The following is an 18096-nucleotide window of genomic DNA, read 5'->3' as shown; positions in this document are numbered from 1 at the left end:
TTCCTATGGAGAAATATATTTTTTTAAATTATTGGCTCACTTTCCATATCACCCATGGAAATGGTGGAAGTACCATTGTAAAGTAGAGTACGTATAGGTTTGAATTTTTTCCGAGAGAGATGTTTCTTCATCGTTCTTAGATTATGTCCATGAGATATAGTATCAAACGCTTTGCGGAAGTTTACTTCGATAATAGTACCAAAACTACCCCTATTTCGTACAGTCTCAATGTCGGTATGTAATGGTATGTTTCTTAAATTTCATTTATCTTCCTTCCCTTGAGGAACGCATTCTGTTCCATACCAATTGTTCAATATAGGCTCTATTTTATCAGCTAAACTAATGATTTCGTTTTTAAATAACAATATTTATGGATCATTTTTGCGTCTCCTAATTAGTAATTACACTTTTTGATTTGAAGTCAAAAGTAACAATAGCCAACAACCACTCCTGACAATCATTTATCACATTAGCAATAATAATGATAAAACAGGAGGGGGTAGATGGCTAGGGGGAGTAGGTGCCCTGTCGCCCATTAGTTCTTCACTATGCAGAATAGTGGAAAATAATCAGTAATACCGACAGCTGACAACAAAATACACTCAACTATTTGTGTTAGTGAGATGATTCGTGTCAAGTATACTTGACGTCCCTAGCGAACATAAAAGTTATTGTGTAGGCAACTATATTGATCAAATGGTCTCTGTTAGACTATTACATATAAAAATAAAAACCCTTGTTCTTTTAAAAAAATGAAATTTGGATTTTTGTGCTAGATATTTTTTTTTATTTTTAAATTATGACCCTGTGACTACAGAGAGAAGCTATAGATAAAGGATGTATGGTGTAATAGTTATGGATTGTTATTTTAGAGTATTTTATTCTTGCATCCGTCCCAGGTTATGCTACAGTTGCAATATCTTAAGGGTCGATTTCACCCACCTATGTAGTATATAATAACTGGATGAATAACCAATTGATTAAAAAGAATACATGGTTTTTTTATAACATAGATATGAGATAAATACCAGCTTACGGCTGACTCGCCTTTTCTTTGCCTATTGAGTATTCAGTTACTATATAGGTCGGTAGTCTATTCAAATGCAATTAGTGGAGGAACTATAGGTCGGTTCAATGATGGGCGCAAAGAAGTTTGAACCTCTCTTATTTTTGTAGTAGACAATATTTCTCTGGCGGATTTGTATTTGTATTTAACGCAACCTGTCAACTTTTATGTAGTAAAATGAAGGGGGGGGGGGAGAGATTATAAAAATCAAGATTACTTCATAAGAAGAAGAGAAGACGCGGCGACACCTACTTTTTCTGAGAGTTGCACCTCACTTCTATTTTTTTTGCATTTTTTTGGTATTGTTCCGGTAGTATGTGAAGTATAATTCAAACTTACTCGAACAAAAATTATGTTACTATACGTTTCCATTGAAATAAGTAATAACAACTTGGAATTACGAGTTCAAATAATATAAACATTCAGTCACTCTATTACACTTGGAAGAATAGTGAATCATCACATTCTCCTCTCAACAAGGATGCTATCTAAGAAGAATCCTCCCTCGTTGAAGTAGTCAATATTCGTCCGTACCATATGAAATGTGTTTTTGCTTTAGAATTACTTATCTGTTTTTATCTCTCCTATTTTTAGATTGTTTTATCCTGTGGAAAGTAGATAAAATCGACATGAGGTCCTTGCGTGATGGTCCAATGATTAAAAACAGTTCGAAGCTGCAAGAAAAGTGATAAACATAGTTCAATGAAAAGCAAAATCCAATACTGTTTTCATTATAGAGTTATTAATATAGCGTTAAACTCTTTTCAAAACATTCTCTTCCTACGATTTATAGAAATCTTCTACAAGTTGTTGTTTTCATAAATTTGAACACCAATCTCATGTGCAATGCCATGAATGGAAGTTTATATGTTAACTGCAGATACAATACGTTATTTGCATCAGTTATAAGATCCCCTCGAGATTCACCTTCAGTACTATTTACCCTCTAACCAAAAATGATTTGATGTTTAATTAAATTTTGTTATTTTGCAATAACCGAGCTTATTGACTGACATAACCTTTAAATAGATTTAAACAATAGCAGACATATGCAGGCTTTGTTGTGTTAAAGTTTGGATAGTCTATCGTAAGTCAATCCTGCTAGAAGTATATATATGAGCCAAAAACAAAAAGGGTCTGCTGTATAGAATCATTTCAATAAGTTATAAAATAATTGGCATTTATCAAGCATATATCAAACTTGGACTACATAAATTTTTACCATATCGTAAAATGTTTCACAAACATTTGTATTTTTTATTCCTTTATTTTTGATTATATCCATACTTTAACTCCACCCTGTATGCTTCATCGTCAATGTCTTCTAATTTCAAATGAAGAAAAGAACCATATCGAATACTTCATGGGCTAGAACTTTTACGATTTGAGTTTTTTTTTTTATTTGTTTTGAGTGACTTTTTTTTTTTTAATGTGGAAGGATGTTTTTTCCGGTTATAAATGTTACACACCCCAACACCCTCTCGTAGCGGTGAACATGAGTATGTGTATATTCCTCTTTTTTACTTGCCTTTTTTGTCATTATTTAAACATACATAATACTAGGCTGTAGACAGGTACACAATAATATATACTCACATATTATGTATATATTATCTTATACTTTGCGTTAGTTGTTGAATGTTATGGGATTAATCAAATTTGTTTTAACTTATTTTCTTAGTTCCAAGTATGGAGGAAGTTGGTGAAGGGCTTCATCCCAATGTATATAATGACTCTCAAGAACAAATGCATATCTCAGTTTGTGCAAGGAATAAGGAGCTCCTAAGGAGTGGATTTTTATCAGATGTGACCTTTCTAGTTGGAGATGAGGAAATCCTGGGTAGATGTTGCCATTGTTGAAAAGTCAGTATCCAAAATTATATGTATGTATATTCATAAAATACATATTTTGATCCCATACGCGTCCATAGAGTGTGTACTCCTCTCCTCTGGATTAATTGTGTTCGAATAAATGGGATATCAGTTGGAAAGTTTGGCGGGGGGGATGAAGCGACGTAGCTCAGTGGGCAACGCGCTTGGGAGAAATTATTCTCTTGAACTCAATGTCTGTCACGTCGTTAATGTCATGAAATTACGTAACCTTTTCATCCAAAAAGAAATAGAAAAAACGCCCGAAAATATCTTATACGTAATCATACCAACTGCTATTTATCTTTTAAGTACACCCAGACTATCATTAGTCCTATTAATATTAAAATATGACATAGTATTTTATTCGATAATGTATATAATATTGCTTCTTAATATTTTATTAAAAGTGTAGCTGTACATTTGTATTTCTATAATACACAAAATTTATTCATATAAATAATAAAATGACCAATACATAGGGTATTTTTGTGTTAGAGAGGTAGCACCGTACTGTAGGCTCGATTTTCGGTCGCCCCTGGAAAAGGAAATAAACATTATGTATATGATCTTGAAAGACAATTCGTAGGTCAGATGGAGTAACTGTAATTCTATAATGTTTACTTACACTTAATCTGTGTGACTCCATCAGAACAATTATATGGATATTTATTTTGAAAAAATGACCCCCCTCTCTTAACGGATAATTCTACCGACAGTCATACTTACTTAATTTCGGCAACTCTTTTTTTCTTTTGTGTACTGCCTTTTCAACAGGGAAATTTTGAATTGCCTTCAGACTCTCAAGAAATATTTCCTGCACACAAGTTAATGCTCTGCTCTGCAAGTCCAGTCTTTTGTAGTATGCTCACGGGAGATTACTGTGAGTCAAGGAAGTCCTTCATAGAAATACCAGACATTAGCCCCTCAGCCTTTAGGGTCATGCTTACTTATATCTATACAGATGAAATACATTTGAATCCCGAAAACGTAGCATCGACACTCTACTGTGCAGAAAAGTATGGGATTCCTTTTCTTAAAGAAAGATGCATCACCTTTATAAAAGCAAACATGAATAATCCGAATGCATGTCTTCTTTTCTCTCAGACTCGACGCTATTTAGTTGCAGACTTTGTACCTTTTCTTAAAAAATCCCTTCTTTTTAATGCTGATGAAGTCCTTTCCTCCGAGTCTATCGTTGAATTGGACCTTGAATCATTGAGAGAATTACTTTCCTCGGATGATCTCAACTGTAAAGAAATCCTTGTTTTCCAAGCGGCGATGCGTTGGGCTGCGGCTGCTGTGCTCAAGAAAAAGAATCGAGACTTATCAGGGAGTGCTCTAAGAGAGATTCTTGGTTCTGTTTTTGATTTGGTTTGTTTTTCTCGTCTCAGTCCATCGCAATTCGTAAATGAAGTTGTTCCATCTGGATCACTTAAAGACAGCGAAGTCCTGGATATCCTTCAAAAAAATTGCCAAAAACAAAAGTAAGGATTCCATTCACTACACTCGAAAACATTCTCTGCAAGTTGTGGGTCGTTTTGGTTCCAAGATCCTCGTTAATACGTCTGTAAACCGCCATTCCATTCGTTTTAAAGTCAATAAAGAAGTGAAAATCTATGGCTATGGTCTCTTTTTTTCTATGTCTCTCAAAGGCTCTCAGTTTTCTGGGAAAATGTATTTGGACGCCCTGGATCCTACCACAACAAGACTAGGAGAACATGAATTTGAAGTGACTCCGACTCAGAACTTTAAATACGATATCTCCATGCAGTTCTTTGATGACCCTCTTTTAATTTCTTCCAACTTGTTATACTCTGCCTCTGTTTTGTACAATGTTGTCGAGGCTGAGGAGGAAGAGAGCCAATACATCCTTTGTGGACTCAATGGACGAGACAAAATTACTGTAGGAGAGGTTGAATGGATTTTTGAGGATAGTCTAGGAATTGATAGTGATGATACTTGTGTGGAGGATGGTCAGCTCCCTTATATTTACTTTCAAACACTATGATGCCTCAATAAGTTTTGACTTTACTAATACTGCTAATCAATTAATTATGTATGTTATATTGTTTATGTATCAATTCAATCATCTCATAAAACTATTTTTTTATGTAGATTCAATGTTATCTTGTAGACAGGTATTTATTTTACTTAGTTACTAACGAAGTAAGTTGCGTGGTTATTGTTAAGGTATGACATGAACTCTCTATACACTACACTATTACGGTACTTTGAGATTTGCATTACGAGCCTGTGTGGGAAGATTAAAAAGTTTTGCTTCACTTGTGTCGGTCTTAAATTACATTCTTTGTATTACATATAACATAGCTTATAGCCACCTATGTAGAATATGGCACGGATGTTATCTGTTTTTCGTTGGAATGTGTTTCTTGTTTTTAGCTAAATTTGTACATACCTAAGTAATATGTATTTATTTGTTTAGTGATGAAAATAAGGAAATAGGAACTGTTGATTTTTTAAGCTAGTTAGTTGTTTTTTTATTAAAAATATAAAATATTATAATAAAATAATTGACATTTAATGATTAATAAATAATTATCCACCAGTAGACATAGTATTGTAAGAAATTCTTAAAAAGTATTTATATATTTAGTTTGGCTTATTTTGATCCTGAAGATCCTGCATCTATTGAATTCTGTAACTCGCAACATTAAATCTACTTTCAATACTACAAAAAATTTGACAAAACACATATATAATACTTAATTCTTCCTTGTCCCACATACTTAGTGAATCCAAATTGATTCAATGTAATTAATTGAAATTTAGAAGTTTATTGTACAAAATTACAATAAATATTTTCGCTCATAATGAAACAATCAAGTTAATGACGTGCTACCTCACAATTTGTATAACAGCTTGCCACAGAAATGGCAGAACCCTCAAGCCATGCGATCAGTGTTAGTTTCTAAAAAAAATTAGGTTCCTACATCAAATTTAAAGTGTTTTTTTTTTATTGTTTTAAAAAAAATGTGTTCAAAATTCAATCAGGGGCATAGAAGTGTGAGAAAGGGTAGATTTACTTGAGTTTGATAGCCTAAATTGTGTGAGACTTGAAAGCCCTAGAATAGGGAAGAACACTTTTGTTTTAGTAAGAAATATGACATTTTATATGTAGAGTTAAAAAAAAAATTAACAACAAAGTGATGAACCAGCTGATATTTGTTAAAATTGCTGGTCGGAAAAATCTATAGTCCAACCTACCCAAAGGTTCCAGAGGCTAAACGTCAAGCTACAAATGACTAATATCAGTGGCACCCACAGGATTTTTTTTTGGGGGGGGGGAAAGAGGGGGTTTTTGGAATTTTTTTGAAAAAAGATTTCAAATAAATCTACAGCTATTATCAACAGTTGAAAACAAGGAAAATACAGAAGGCTAAGCTATAATATGTTTGCTTTTGTTATTGTTTTCAAATTTTTCCTTTCTTTTTTGACAGTCCAAGTCAGAGGTCTATAATAAAGCTTGAAGTGTAGGTAGCTCGTTATTATTATTATTATTTTTTTTTGGTGCTAGTAACACTGAGGATCTGTTGATGAGTTATAAGTGAAAGTCCTTTTTGGACTCAAAGTAGAATTGAGGATCAACATCAGAATAATTCCTGACTATATATCCTTACTAGACACCAGTGGAATTTATTATTATTTTCTTCTTCGTCATCTCATAGCTGATTGCAGCTCATTGAATAAAACGTCAAGACAGCTAACCTGCTCTTCTCCAAAATATTTATCAAGTTGTTAAGGTTACCACGTTATTTTTCGGTTTCTTTTGTTTAGCATACCGGCAGGTCAGATTTTCTATAACTCTCATAAAACTACAATCAAGGATAGCTATAGACTATACATCTATAGTTATATCGCCTTCCTTGACTACAAATCTATAGTGTGATAGCAAAGATGCTCAAAATGATATCCACTAATATGTTAAATAAAAAGAAACCGAAAATTAACATGGTAAATCCAGCTTTTAGTCGATTAATTAACTGCTTTGTAGGTTTCCTTTGTATACCCAGAACGAAGTAGTCTTCATGTTTTTCCAGAATTCTGAAAGGCCCCTCATACAAAGTTTCAAGGGACTCCTAATAGGAGATCCTAACACGGTTATTTACACCACCCGGAAGCTACTACAAGAGAAAGTTTCCATTCAGTATCCATTTCGATTGAGAGAGTTAATGATTACATAAAACACATTTTAAAGTCTTATCTTTGTTTCATCTCACTTTTGTGTCTTCGACCTGTTCCTACCCTCCTACTCTATGTTTTTTGTTCTATATTCTTTTTATATCTGCTTTTACCGTTAATAATTGGGTACGATATGTTTTATTATGTTATTTTCCTTTAGTTCTATTTAGTGTTGTTCTTCCCTCCTACTCAGGAATATCAATTAAATCATTCAAATTAACATGGTTGAGTAAAAGGGGGGAGGAGGCTAATTGCGACGAGAATGGGATTATTATATCATATTACTTTTCACCACGAGGTACCCATAAATAACATTGGCTGTAGAGAATGGCTCGTCGACTTCTGTGTCTGAATCTGAGTGAACTCCAGAAGGTAGTCTTGGAGATGGAGTTGGTCGAGAGGGGCCCAAAAAAATCACGTTCGATTTCAAATTATTTTAAGTGAAGGGATCCCAGACCCTCCATGCCAATGCTCTTTCGTGCGGTCCTTTGGACAATCCTGTTGACAACAAGGATCCCATGGATGAAACGATGTGTTTATAGATCTCCTCCTCTGATTCTACTTCAGGTGAACTCCAAAAAGCAGTCAAGGCCGATGAACCTCTCCGTCTTGCTCTGGACGCTGCTATTTTGAAGCATTCGTCTAGTGGTACCATTATTTCTCCGTACTTGTCTCATCGTGATGTGGTAAAAGTAAAGGCTGTTGCACGCAACAAGATCTGATGGTCTTGTATTGATGACAATATCAATAACTTCGTTGCCACATGTAGCACGTTCCAAACACCTGCTTCGTCTCCTTCTTCCGAATTCTTGTCGTTTCCTCCTTGTGATGCTTGGCAACATGTACACATTGGCTACCTTCAAGTGGCAAACAAAATATTCTGACTTTGGATTAGGGATCCAAGTGGATAGAGGCTACATAAATGCCTAACACCTCATCTGCTCAAATTTTTCAACAACTGTTGGGGTTGTTTTTCGGGTTCAGATTTCCCGAGAAGTTTTATTCAGACAATAGTCCTTACTTTTCCAGTCAAACCTTCACCTCAAAATTGTCTAAATGGGGTTGGATATATCCTTCTCTCTCCCTACCACCCGCAATCAAATGACAAGGCAGAAAGGGAGTGAGAATCATCAAAGAGTTAATGAAAAAGGGCCCGGAATCATTCTCGATAAATTGATCTTCACCTACCGCTCTTCACCTTTGTCTTGTGGCAAAATCCAGGCTGAACTCCTTTTATCTCGTCCCATCCGTATCCTATAGGTAAAGTTGATAATATTGTAGAGAAAAACGCGTGCAAGGAGAAGGGGGAAAAATACATATGGTATCATTGTTTAAAATACTGATGTGATTATCATCTGCCTGCTTTATTATGATTTTTGAGGGTATAACGAAAGTATTTATTAGCAAAATGTTTAATGAAGATATACTACGTGTAATTGACTTAGACATATTTTATCCGTTACAGTAGATTTGAAAACGTCACACTCCATAAAATTGTAATTCATTATGAACCTTATTCTCAGAATAATAGCTAATGAAACGACAAAGTAGAGTATTTCGAAATATATTTGAAGGTCCAAGTTTAAAAAAGAAGGCTTAAATTAAATATAATCTACATAATAAAAAATATACCATCATACATTTATGTTAAATATACAAAATTAAACAATTGGAATCATATGACTAATAACAATAAATTATATATAAAGAATATTGAAATTATAGATTGATCCAAATAATATTTTCTTGTTCTGACACCGGAATCCAGTTAAATATGTCATAACTTTAGGTTGCAAAACACAAGCGAGACGTGGAGTTTAATCAAAAAGATAATCCCCCCTCTTCTTCATGTGGAAGTTGCTATATACAATTGTGCACAGGATAGATATATCTCTACCGATGAGATCTAATTATTAATAATAAAGTAAATGTCAAAATCATAAAATTAGACAATAAATATACTAATCAAAAAATGTTAGAAATAAATCCATCTTAAAGATTTAGAGCAAAAGCTAATTATGTAGTAATGTCCGGCGATATTACTCCTTATTAAGAGCATCAAAAAAATATTTTCCCCGTTATTTATGCTTATATAACAACATACTATTATCATGAAGGATTTACACAATTGCTAATTATAATGCTACACCCAATGTAACTACCCCCGTTGTTGTGACCATTTAAGTAGTTGTTTTTGCCTTTTATGAGTTTTCTGAACACCATTTCTTGGAGCCTATCAACCATAGCTAAGCCTTAAGTGATAAAAAAGTAATATTTATTGACTTTGTAATATTGGAAAACCTAATTATCATACCCAAGTCTTTAAGTGAAGAAACTAGTCTCAGACAAACTAGTTGCAAACCCTCCAAAGCTACTACCCCCGTTGTTGTGACCATTTAAGCAGTTGTTTTTACTATTTAATGAGTTGTGTATCATAATTCTTGATATGTTTAGCTAAAATAGAATCATATTTTAGGGTTAGATTTAAAAAAAATCGAATACTTACTGTTAAATAGTACAAAATTCAGAGTTCCATTTCGAAATTAGTAAATATTTTATACTTTTTACTGATAACTTGATCGTAATTTGGTGTGGATGACTCAAAACATTTTTATATGTATTTCTATAAATGACATCAGTACCAACACCTTCCATTAATTTAATGATGGCTCCTCGGGAAGGGAAAGGTTTACCCGTGTATTTCTCCATAAATTTTACGAACGTAGATGATTAGCAATGAATAAGGGTATATACATGCAATAAGCATCTTTGTGAGATCAGAGTTAAAGTCTGACTTGATGTATTCATCATTAACTTGATTTTTTAGATGACTATCCCTGCTCTTGATATGAGATGAGGATAATGAGTGGTGTGTAATTCTAGATAGGAGACTAAAGGCACATTTATTTCGACAAATCCGACAAACTATCTGTTTCTCATCCGGTAGGTAATTCCCAAATTCCTGGGCCTCCATTTTCATAAATCCAGACAGAAGGCGACGTTATTTTAGTCATTTTATTCAGTTATCTATCGACTATCACCATCTAATATTATATTAATATTGAATAATAAAGGCAGGAATGATAACGTTCTTGCTTGATAGAAGAAGATGTATATTATTTAATCAATGATGCCATAAGTATTTCTTCCCTTCTCCTCGCACGCTTTTCTATTATTACCAAAATTATCACCCTTACCTATAAGACGGACTTCTCAAGTCTAAACCCAACTCTTCCAAAGAGTCCATTTGTGACAGGATACCTGTGTGGTGTAAATCATTTGACACACACAAACCCAAATGAATACTGAGGAAGTCAATCTGTAGAGTTGGAACTTGTATTTGGTTAGTCCTCATCGATGGTAAAAAGAGGCCAAGACAAATTAATCCACTTTGGCCTGGCCAAGGAGTTAATGGAGGGGGGTGGGGGGAGGATGTTTTTTCTTCAACCTGTTCTTACACTCCTACTCTAAGTTCTTTGTACTTTATTTTTTATATCGGCTGTTACTGTTAATAATTATTTACGATAGGTTTGATTAAGTTATTCTCCTTTAAGTCCTTTTAGTGTTGATCTTACCTCTTACTGGGGAGCAGCAATTAAATCATTTAAATTATCACAGTTGAGATCGTGATGAGATTTTGGATAGTATATCATATTACTTATCTACACTAGGTACACATAATATAACACTCACCTGAACAGTCATTCGAAATATCCCCAATTCCATCAGAGATTCATCACCAAATCAACACGGGTGACTCTCCTTCTTTCGCTTCTAAAACGAGAAGGTATTCATCTGGAAAGGTGGAAACACGATCTATTACTGTAAATTGGAAAAAGTAATCCCTCAAAATCCTCATTGGCAGCTACTCTTCATTTCGTTCATAAGAAAGCTCTTGGAGAATGGAGAATGGGAGGAAACTACCGGGTAATGTGAGTCTTCCCCTAGTGAAAAGAGAAGAATAAGGGCGACTTCGTTTGGAAAATATTCTTCCCTGAGTTTTATATTGAATTGTTTATTTTCCCCGTGACTGCTATTTCCCTAGAGTCCTTTAGTCCTAGTATCACAAAATCACAAATCAAGGACTCCTGTAAGCAGGACCGGGCATGCGCAAGCATAAATTCAAATAAGAGTGCAACATGGGTCTATTAAAAAAAATAATAATAATGCAACTTGTTTGGTAAGATAATAAGTAATAACTAATAACTATTAGTGTCTTTGTGGACGCCATCTTTATTGTGTTTTGTAATTCCAATCATGCCAACTAAGTGTTGTACTCCAGGGTGTAGATCAGGCTATGACAACGAGTCACAATAGTCTGGTGTTACGTTCCATCTGTGGCCAAACTAAGAGAGAAACCCCAGACTTGATCCCGCCTGGTTGAAAGTCATTCCAAGAGATACAGATCTGATGAAGATAGATTAGGCACCATCCAAAAGTACAAAGCTGTGTTCCCTGAATTTCAACGACTCTGACTTCATCTGTGAGTCTAACAGAAGTCAACCCCTTGGCAAGGCTCTAAAGAAGAGGTAAGACAGCTGCTCACTTTGGATGTGTATGCTTATAACTGTCCTTCTTTTACAAGTACCTCAAACCAGATGTAGTACCATCCCTATGGCTAAACTCTCCCAACTACCTCTCAACTCTTAAAGCATCATCAACGCCAACTCAAGCTGCGACCACGTCACGTAGGGCTCAGCAGTTCAATTAACTACAATAACATGCTGTGTTTCACGAATCATCAATTGGATCACTTAAGTACTACTCCAAAGAAGACAACAGACCGGAGTTTAAAGACACAGCCGAATTTTCAGAGTTTGTCAGAACTATGTGGAATATCCTAAACGTCAAGACACCTGGAGTTGGCTAAGCAAAGAGAGATGAGCTTTTGGAACAAATCCCTGAGAAGAACAAACTTTGCCTCTCTTTCTTGAGAGATTTTGTCGACTTTTTCATTGAGTGGCAAAACAGTAAAGCACCGGGCCTCACAGCAAAATATTCCTAGCAACAAAGCAGACGTGCCTTGCACTGGCAGAGTATCTTCTCCTAGATGAAGACTTCTCCTATGTACTCCTCGGCATGTTCCGGTCTGATCTCATCGAAAGAAGGTTCGGTTGGTACAGACAACTAAGTTAAGGTATTTACTAAATCAGTGTGAAACAGATCCTGGAAGCAGAGAAAAATATTCGTATCTGAGTCTCGCCAAATTCTCAGGTAAATAAGATATTTGTTAATAGTAAGCTTCTTTACTTAGGTACTATTTATTTTTACAATATGATAATATCATTACAATATTTTACTTTTTTAATTTTTCAGGCATGACTACTTCAGAAATTAAAGCTCTGCTAGATGAAGACCCGGTAAAAGCTGAGCTCATTTTGACTAACTGGCAACCAGATGACCTCCAAGAACTAGCTTCCAAGGGAGAGAATAATGCTCTCTTCTTTGTTGCCGGGTATATTGGTTTTTCTTTTAACAAGAAGATCAGCTGTACATCATGCCAAGAGTTAATGGTCATCAGAGTGGACAAAATAACCTTCGATAGCCCAACCAATCAGCAAGTAGACCTGAAAGAGTTCATAGACATAATGAGCAAAGGGGGGTTCTCGACTCTATCCGACCTTCTCTACCTCTCCTGTCTTTATGCCTACTCCATGTTCTCTTACATCACAGCTACTCCTGAAGTGGAAGACAGTTTACTTGGCACCGCAAATACTAGAGCTTCATTTGTTGCCATATTCATTGACAGGATGTAGGATAGTTTAAACTCTGACATTATCGACGTTGTGGGAGTAAAGTCCGAGGAAAGAAACTCCTTGTCAGCTTTTCTTCAATGAATTTCATTCGCTTTGTTTAATGTCTTGGGTAAAAATTTAATTGCTAAACTAAATGATGACATCCGATTTTTAACAAAAAAGAAAATGGCAGCTAAGAATTCAGAAGCTAATAGAAAAAAGCTAAATTTCAATCAAAATCTTCTTACTTGTAGACTTGGACCAACTTTGTACTTTTCGATATTGTCATTTCTTTTTTATATGTTTTTAATGTTTATTTTGATTGAAGTACTAATAAAATACCACTTCTATTATCTATTTTTAGACTCATTTTTATTATTTTGATGATTTTCCCTACCAAAATACTTTTAAAAACTCTTCATTTTCTTTCAAAACACTTTAAGAAAGATATTCCATTTAAGCAAGGTAGATCATTTTGATAAGAATACAAAAGCGTGCGAGGATAAGGGAAGAAATACTTATGGCATCATTGATTAAATAACATACATCTTCTTCTATTAAGAACGTTATCCTTCCCGCCTTTTTTATTCAATATTAATATAATATTAGATGCTGACAGTCGATAGCGAGCTGAATAAAATGCCTAAAATAACGTCGCCTTCTGTCTGGATTTCTGAAAATGGAGGCCCAGGAATTTGGAAGATACTTACCGGATGAAAAACAGATGGTATGTCGAATTTGTCGATATAAATGTGCCTTTAGTACCCTGTCTAGAATTTCACACCACTCGTTATCCTCATCTCATATCAAAAGCATGGATATTCATCTAAAAAATCAAGTTAATGATGAATACATCAAGTCAAACTTTAACTATGATCTCACAAAGATGTTTATTGCATGTAATATAACCTTATCCATTGCTAATCATCATACGTTCAAAACATTTATTGAGAAGTACACGGGTAAATTCTTCACTTCCCGAAGAACCATCATTAAATTAATGGAGGATGTTGGTAATGATGTCATTTATAGGAATACCCCCATTGTAAATTGTGAAGTTAAGATAATTTTCAGCATGTTTAGAGTCATCCACAACAAATTATGAAAAAATCTGAATTTTGTACCATCTAACAGTAAGTAATCATTTTTTTTTTTAATTTAATCATAGAATATGATTATATTTTAGCTAAAATTATCAAGAATTATGATACACAACTCATTAAAAGGCAAAAACAAGTGCTTCAATGATCAAAACAACGGGGATAGTAGCTTTGGATGGTTCTCAACTAGTTTGTCTGCCATTAGTTTCTTCACTTAAAGACTTGGGTATGATCATTAGGTTTTCTTATATTACATAGTCAATAAATATTACTTTTTTATCCCTTAAGGATTAGTATGATTGATAATCTCTAGAAAAGGTTTTCCAAAAACTCATAAAAGACAAAAAAAAACTGCTTAAATAGTCACAACAACGGGATAGTTGCTTTGGGTGTAGCATTATAATTAGTAATTGTGTGCATCCTTCAAAATAATAGTATGTTGTTATAGAAGCATAAATAACGGAGAAAAAAATCTGTTTTGATGCCCTTAATAAGGAGTAATATCGCCGGACATTACTACATAATTATCTTTTGCTCTAAATCTTTACGATGGATTTAATTCTAACATTTTATTTATTAGTATATTTATTGTCTAATTTTATGATATTGACATTTACTTTATTATTGATAATTATTTATATCTCATCCCTTGAGATATGTCTATCATGTGCACAATTGTATATTGCAACTCCCACATTAGCAAATAGAGGTGATTATCTTTTTTATTAAATTCCATTTCAGGCTTGTGCTTAGCAACATAAAATTATGACATATTTAACTGAATTTATGTCAGAACAAGAAAATATTATTCGAATCAATCCATTATTTCAATATTCTGTATTTATAATGTATTGTTATTATTAGTTATGTGATTACAGTTTTTTACTTTTGTATATTTAACATAAATGTATGATGGTTTATTTTTTAGTATGTAGATTATATTTAATTTAAGCCTTCTTTTTTAAACTTGGAACTTCAAAAATATTTCAAAATACTTTACTTTGTCGTTTCATTAGTTATTATTCTGAGAATATGGCTCATAATAAAATACGATTTCATGGAGTGTGACGTTTTCAAATCTACTGTAACGGATAAAATACGTCTAATGAAGGCTAATAAATACTTTCGTTATACCCTCAAAAATCATAATAAAGCAGGTAGCTGATAATCATATCAGTATTTTAAACAATGATACCATAAGTCTTTCTCCCCCCCCCCTTTCTCCTTGCACGCATTTTTCTCTACAGAATTATCAAATAATGATATAGAATAACTAATAAATAAGTAAAGACCCATATTGGAAACGCGTGAGCGCAGTGTCCTGTCCTGCTACCGGAGTCCTTGCACAAATACAGCAAGCACAAAACGAAGCTGATTTGTCAGGCGATATAATTTCAAAATATATTTTACTCATTATTCAATATTTATTTCTACTTCATTTAATATATCTTTACTTTTCAAAGGTAGAAAGTAGAAACATTAACTAAGTCTAATGTATTAGAGTCATATTTTGCTGCAAACGAAATAAAACATTATTCAATAGTGCTTCCTCCAATCCCTTGTAATTAGTTGGAGTTACGCCTGTCATCAGAACGAGGAAGAGGAATGGGAAATAAGACATGTTATAGATGTTGGGAGATTCAGAGTGAGGATATAGTTTTTGTGTTTTTGTATGAAATAACTAAGGAATTAGGGAATTACAAACGTATAGAAAATAAAGAAAACCCCCACTTCGTATTTAGTAATGATATTGACAGGAATGACTCAGATGTCCTGGGGTGAGAGCCAAATTGTCATAACTCAAGTATTTACTTAACAGAAATAAGCTTAGAAACTTCATTCTATCATTATGAATAGTTGTGTTTACTAATTTTACAATCAAATGTACCAAAGAAATTTATTTCATCAGTATAAATTTCCACTTTTTAAAATATTGACATTGAATATTAGACTTTTAGGATGATGTAAAAGGAATAATACTAATATTTGTAATTTTTAAGTTACGACAAGATCGCCACCAAACCTCGACCTATAACTCGACTACAAATCCTCAGATTTAATCTTTGCATTTCATGTGCTAGTGATTATTTTATACTTATTGTTCTCTCTTTCACAATAAAAGAATAATGATGACAGCTTTGGTTAATTATAAATTATGTTCCGGTAGGAATTACATAAAGAGCGCGATATCGACATATCCAACAAGGACTTACAATTATTATAACTCTGCGACAAATCCTCAGGGTTACTCTCCGTCTTTCATGTGCACACACGACTATTCAATCAGGTTTGGAATATAATTGAATGGAGTTAAATAATAATGGTAACAGATAAGAAAAAAGAAATTAATTCTTCAGATTTCCAATTCTAAAAAAAACGGGTCAGCTAAAAAATATATAAACCAATTCACGTGTAATATTCATTTTTCTGCTATGATAACTCCGCAACAAATCCGAAGGGTCACTGCCTGCTTTTCAATCAGGTTTAGAATATAACTGAATTTACTAAAAAAAGGAAGTTCACTCAGCAGGAATAGGGCACGAGCAAACTAAAAAATATACATTATCCGCCAGGGGTGTGACTCACTGTCGCTTGTGCTGATATCAGACTGGATGGCTAAAGACCGCTTGTATCCTTTAAGATTACGTCAACTGTTGTCTGAACCCAGTATATTTTTTATCTATTTTAATAATATATCATCTTTACAAATTGCAATATTGCGGTATTTGTAATAAATTGAAATGTATTTCAGAATACAAAAATATATTTAAAAGGGTCATATGGATATCATCATCATGTATCTATTAAATATTGATATAAAAAAGAAAAGTCGAAGTGATAAGTAACAGTCCTGAGTATCTCATTCAAAAATGTTAGAAAATTTACAACTAAATGTTAAAACATAGTTATTTCTTTCCATTGCATTAGAGATCAGAGGACTCCGATAAACATACCAGTATTTAGATTTATATAAATTTTATGAAGATAAATTCTTATTAGATATTGACTCTTGTTGTCTTTAATTAAAGGAGCAAGAAAGTGATCATTCCTCAATAAAAATTATCTTGACTCTCATGAGAAAAAATGTTGGTCCCTTTCCTCAACTTCATGAGAATGAGTAATTCAGGAATGGACTATCTCGTATTATATTGGAAGATAGCTCTTCGTTATCTTGGTGAGTCAGTCCTTGCTCACTAAAGAAACAGATTCTAAGGATCTAACTTATTTGATATCAGCATCGAAATGAGGAGAGACAGTCTATACTCATCTAGAAACTCTTTCCGAAAAAAAACCAGCCATTTTCTTGTTGCCTAACCTTGTAATAGTAATAGTAATAGATGAATTAGTTGTAATGGATTTAAATCCAAATTGTAATTCAAAGACAATTAGCGAGAACTTAGAAGGACTTCATACGTTTCTTATTTCTTAAAAAGAGTAGATTTTTGAAATTAACTTCTTGTGTTGTCCAACTCATCTTTGGAAGAACCACTTTGAGTTAAGAGTACTTTTTATTTAATTATCACTCAAAAAATCACTTTCATAAAGTCTCAAGTAATAATGAGTAATAAAATTAAAGGATTTTTGTTAACAAGTTAGACCATGATGTAATCGGGCTGGCTAGAATTTTCAATCGGATGTATTTTACCGACTGATGAGCAAGACAGGCATATTTTGACAAAAGACGCAACCACTTATAGTCTATGACATCACTATTGCTAGAATTTTCAATTTAATGTATCGTACCGACTACTAGGAAAGAAAAACAGATTTTGAAATAACCGCAACCACTCATCAACTATGACGTCAATATTAAAAGCGTGGTGGAAGTCAATATCAGTCGTACACGCGTTATGCTTAAAGTTGATAATAATTCTGTAGAGAAAAACATGTGTAAAGAGAAGGGGGGGGGGGAATACCTATGGTATCATTGTTTAAAATACTGATGTGATTATCAGTTGCCTGCTTTATTATGATTTTTGAGGGTATAACGAAAAAATTAAGCATTTTGTGATATCAAAGTTAAAGTCTGACTTGATATATTCATCAGTAACTTGATTTGATAGATGAATATCCATACTCTTGTTATGAGATGAGGATAATAAGATGCGTGTAATTCTAGACA

At 33.5% G+C, this 18096-nt stretch overlaps 1 protein-coding gene across 1 annotated transcript; it reads left to right on the top strand.

The window, feature by feature from the left end:
• The first annotated feature begins 2515 nt into the window (after positions 1-2515).
• LOC121131723 (BTB/POZ domain-containing protein 6-B) lies at positions 2516-5059 on the top strand. Its single transcript, XM_040727073.2, has 2 exons — positions 2516-2906; positions 3735-5059. Exons 1-2 carry the CDS (start codon positions 2756-2758, stop codon positions 4424-4426), a joined length of 843 nt encoding a protein of 280 aa, XP_040583007.1. The 5' UTR covers positions 2516-2755; the 3' UTR covers positions 4427-5059.
• Positions 5060-18096: the final 13037 nt, after the last annotated feature.

This window comes from Lepeophtheirus salmonis, chromosome 1 (assembly GCF_016086655.4).
Source record: "Lepeophtheirus salmonis chromosome 1, UVic_Lsal_1.4, whole genome shotgun sequence".
Classification (NCBI taxonomy): domain Eukaryota; kingdom Metazoa; phylum Arthropoda; class Copepoda; order Siphonostomatoida; family Caligidae; genus Lepeophtheirus; species Lepeophtheirus salmonis.
This window is presented reverse-complemented; position numbering and strand designations above follow the sequence as displayed.

Bases quoted from the DNA above. Each gene is read 5' to 3' on its own strand.
- LOC121131723 (XM_040727073.2), top strand. From the start codon at position 2,756: ATGGAGGAAGTTGGTGAAGGGCTTCATCCCAATGTATATAATGACTCT. The intron at 2,907-3,734 runs GTAGATGTTGCC...AATTGCCTTCAG, and splicing joins TGGAGATGAGGAAATCCTGG to ACTCTCAAGAAATATTTCCT.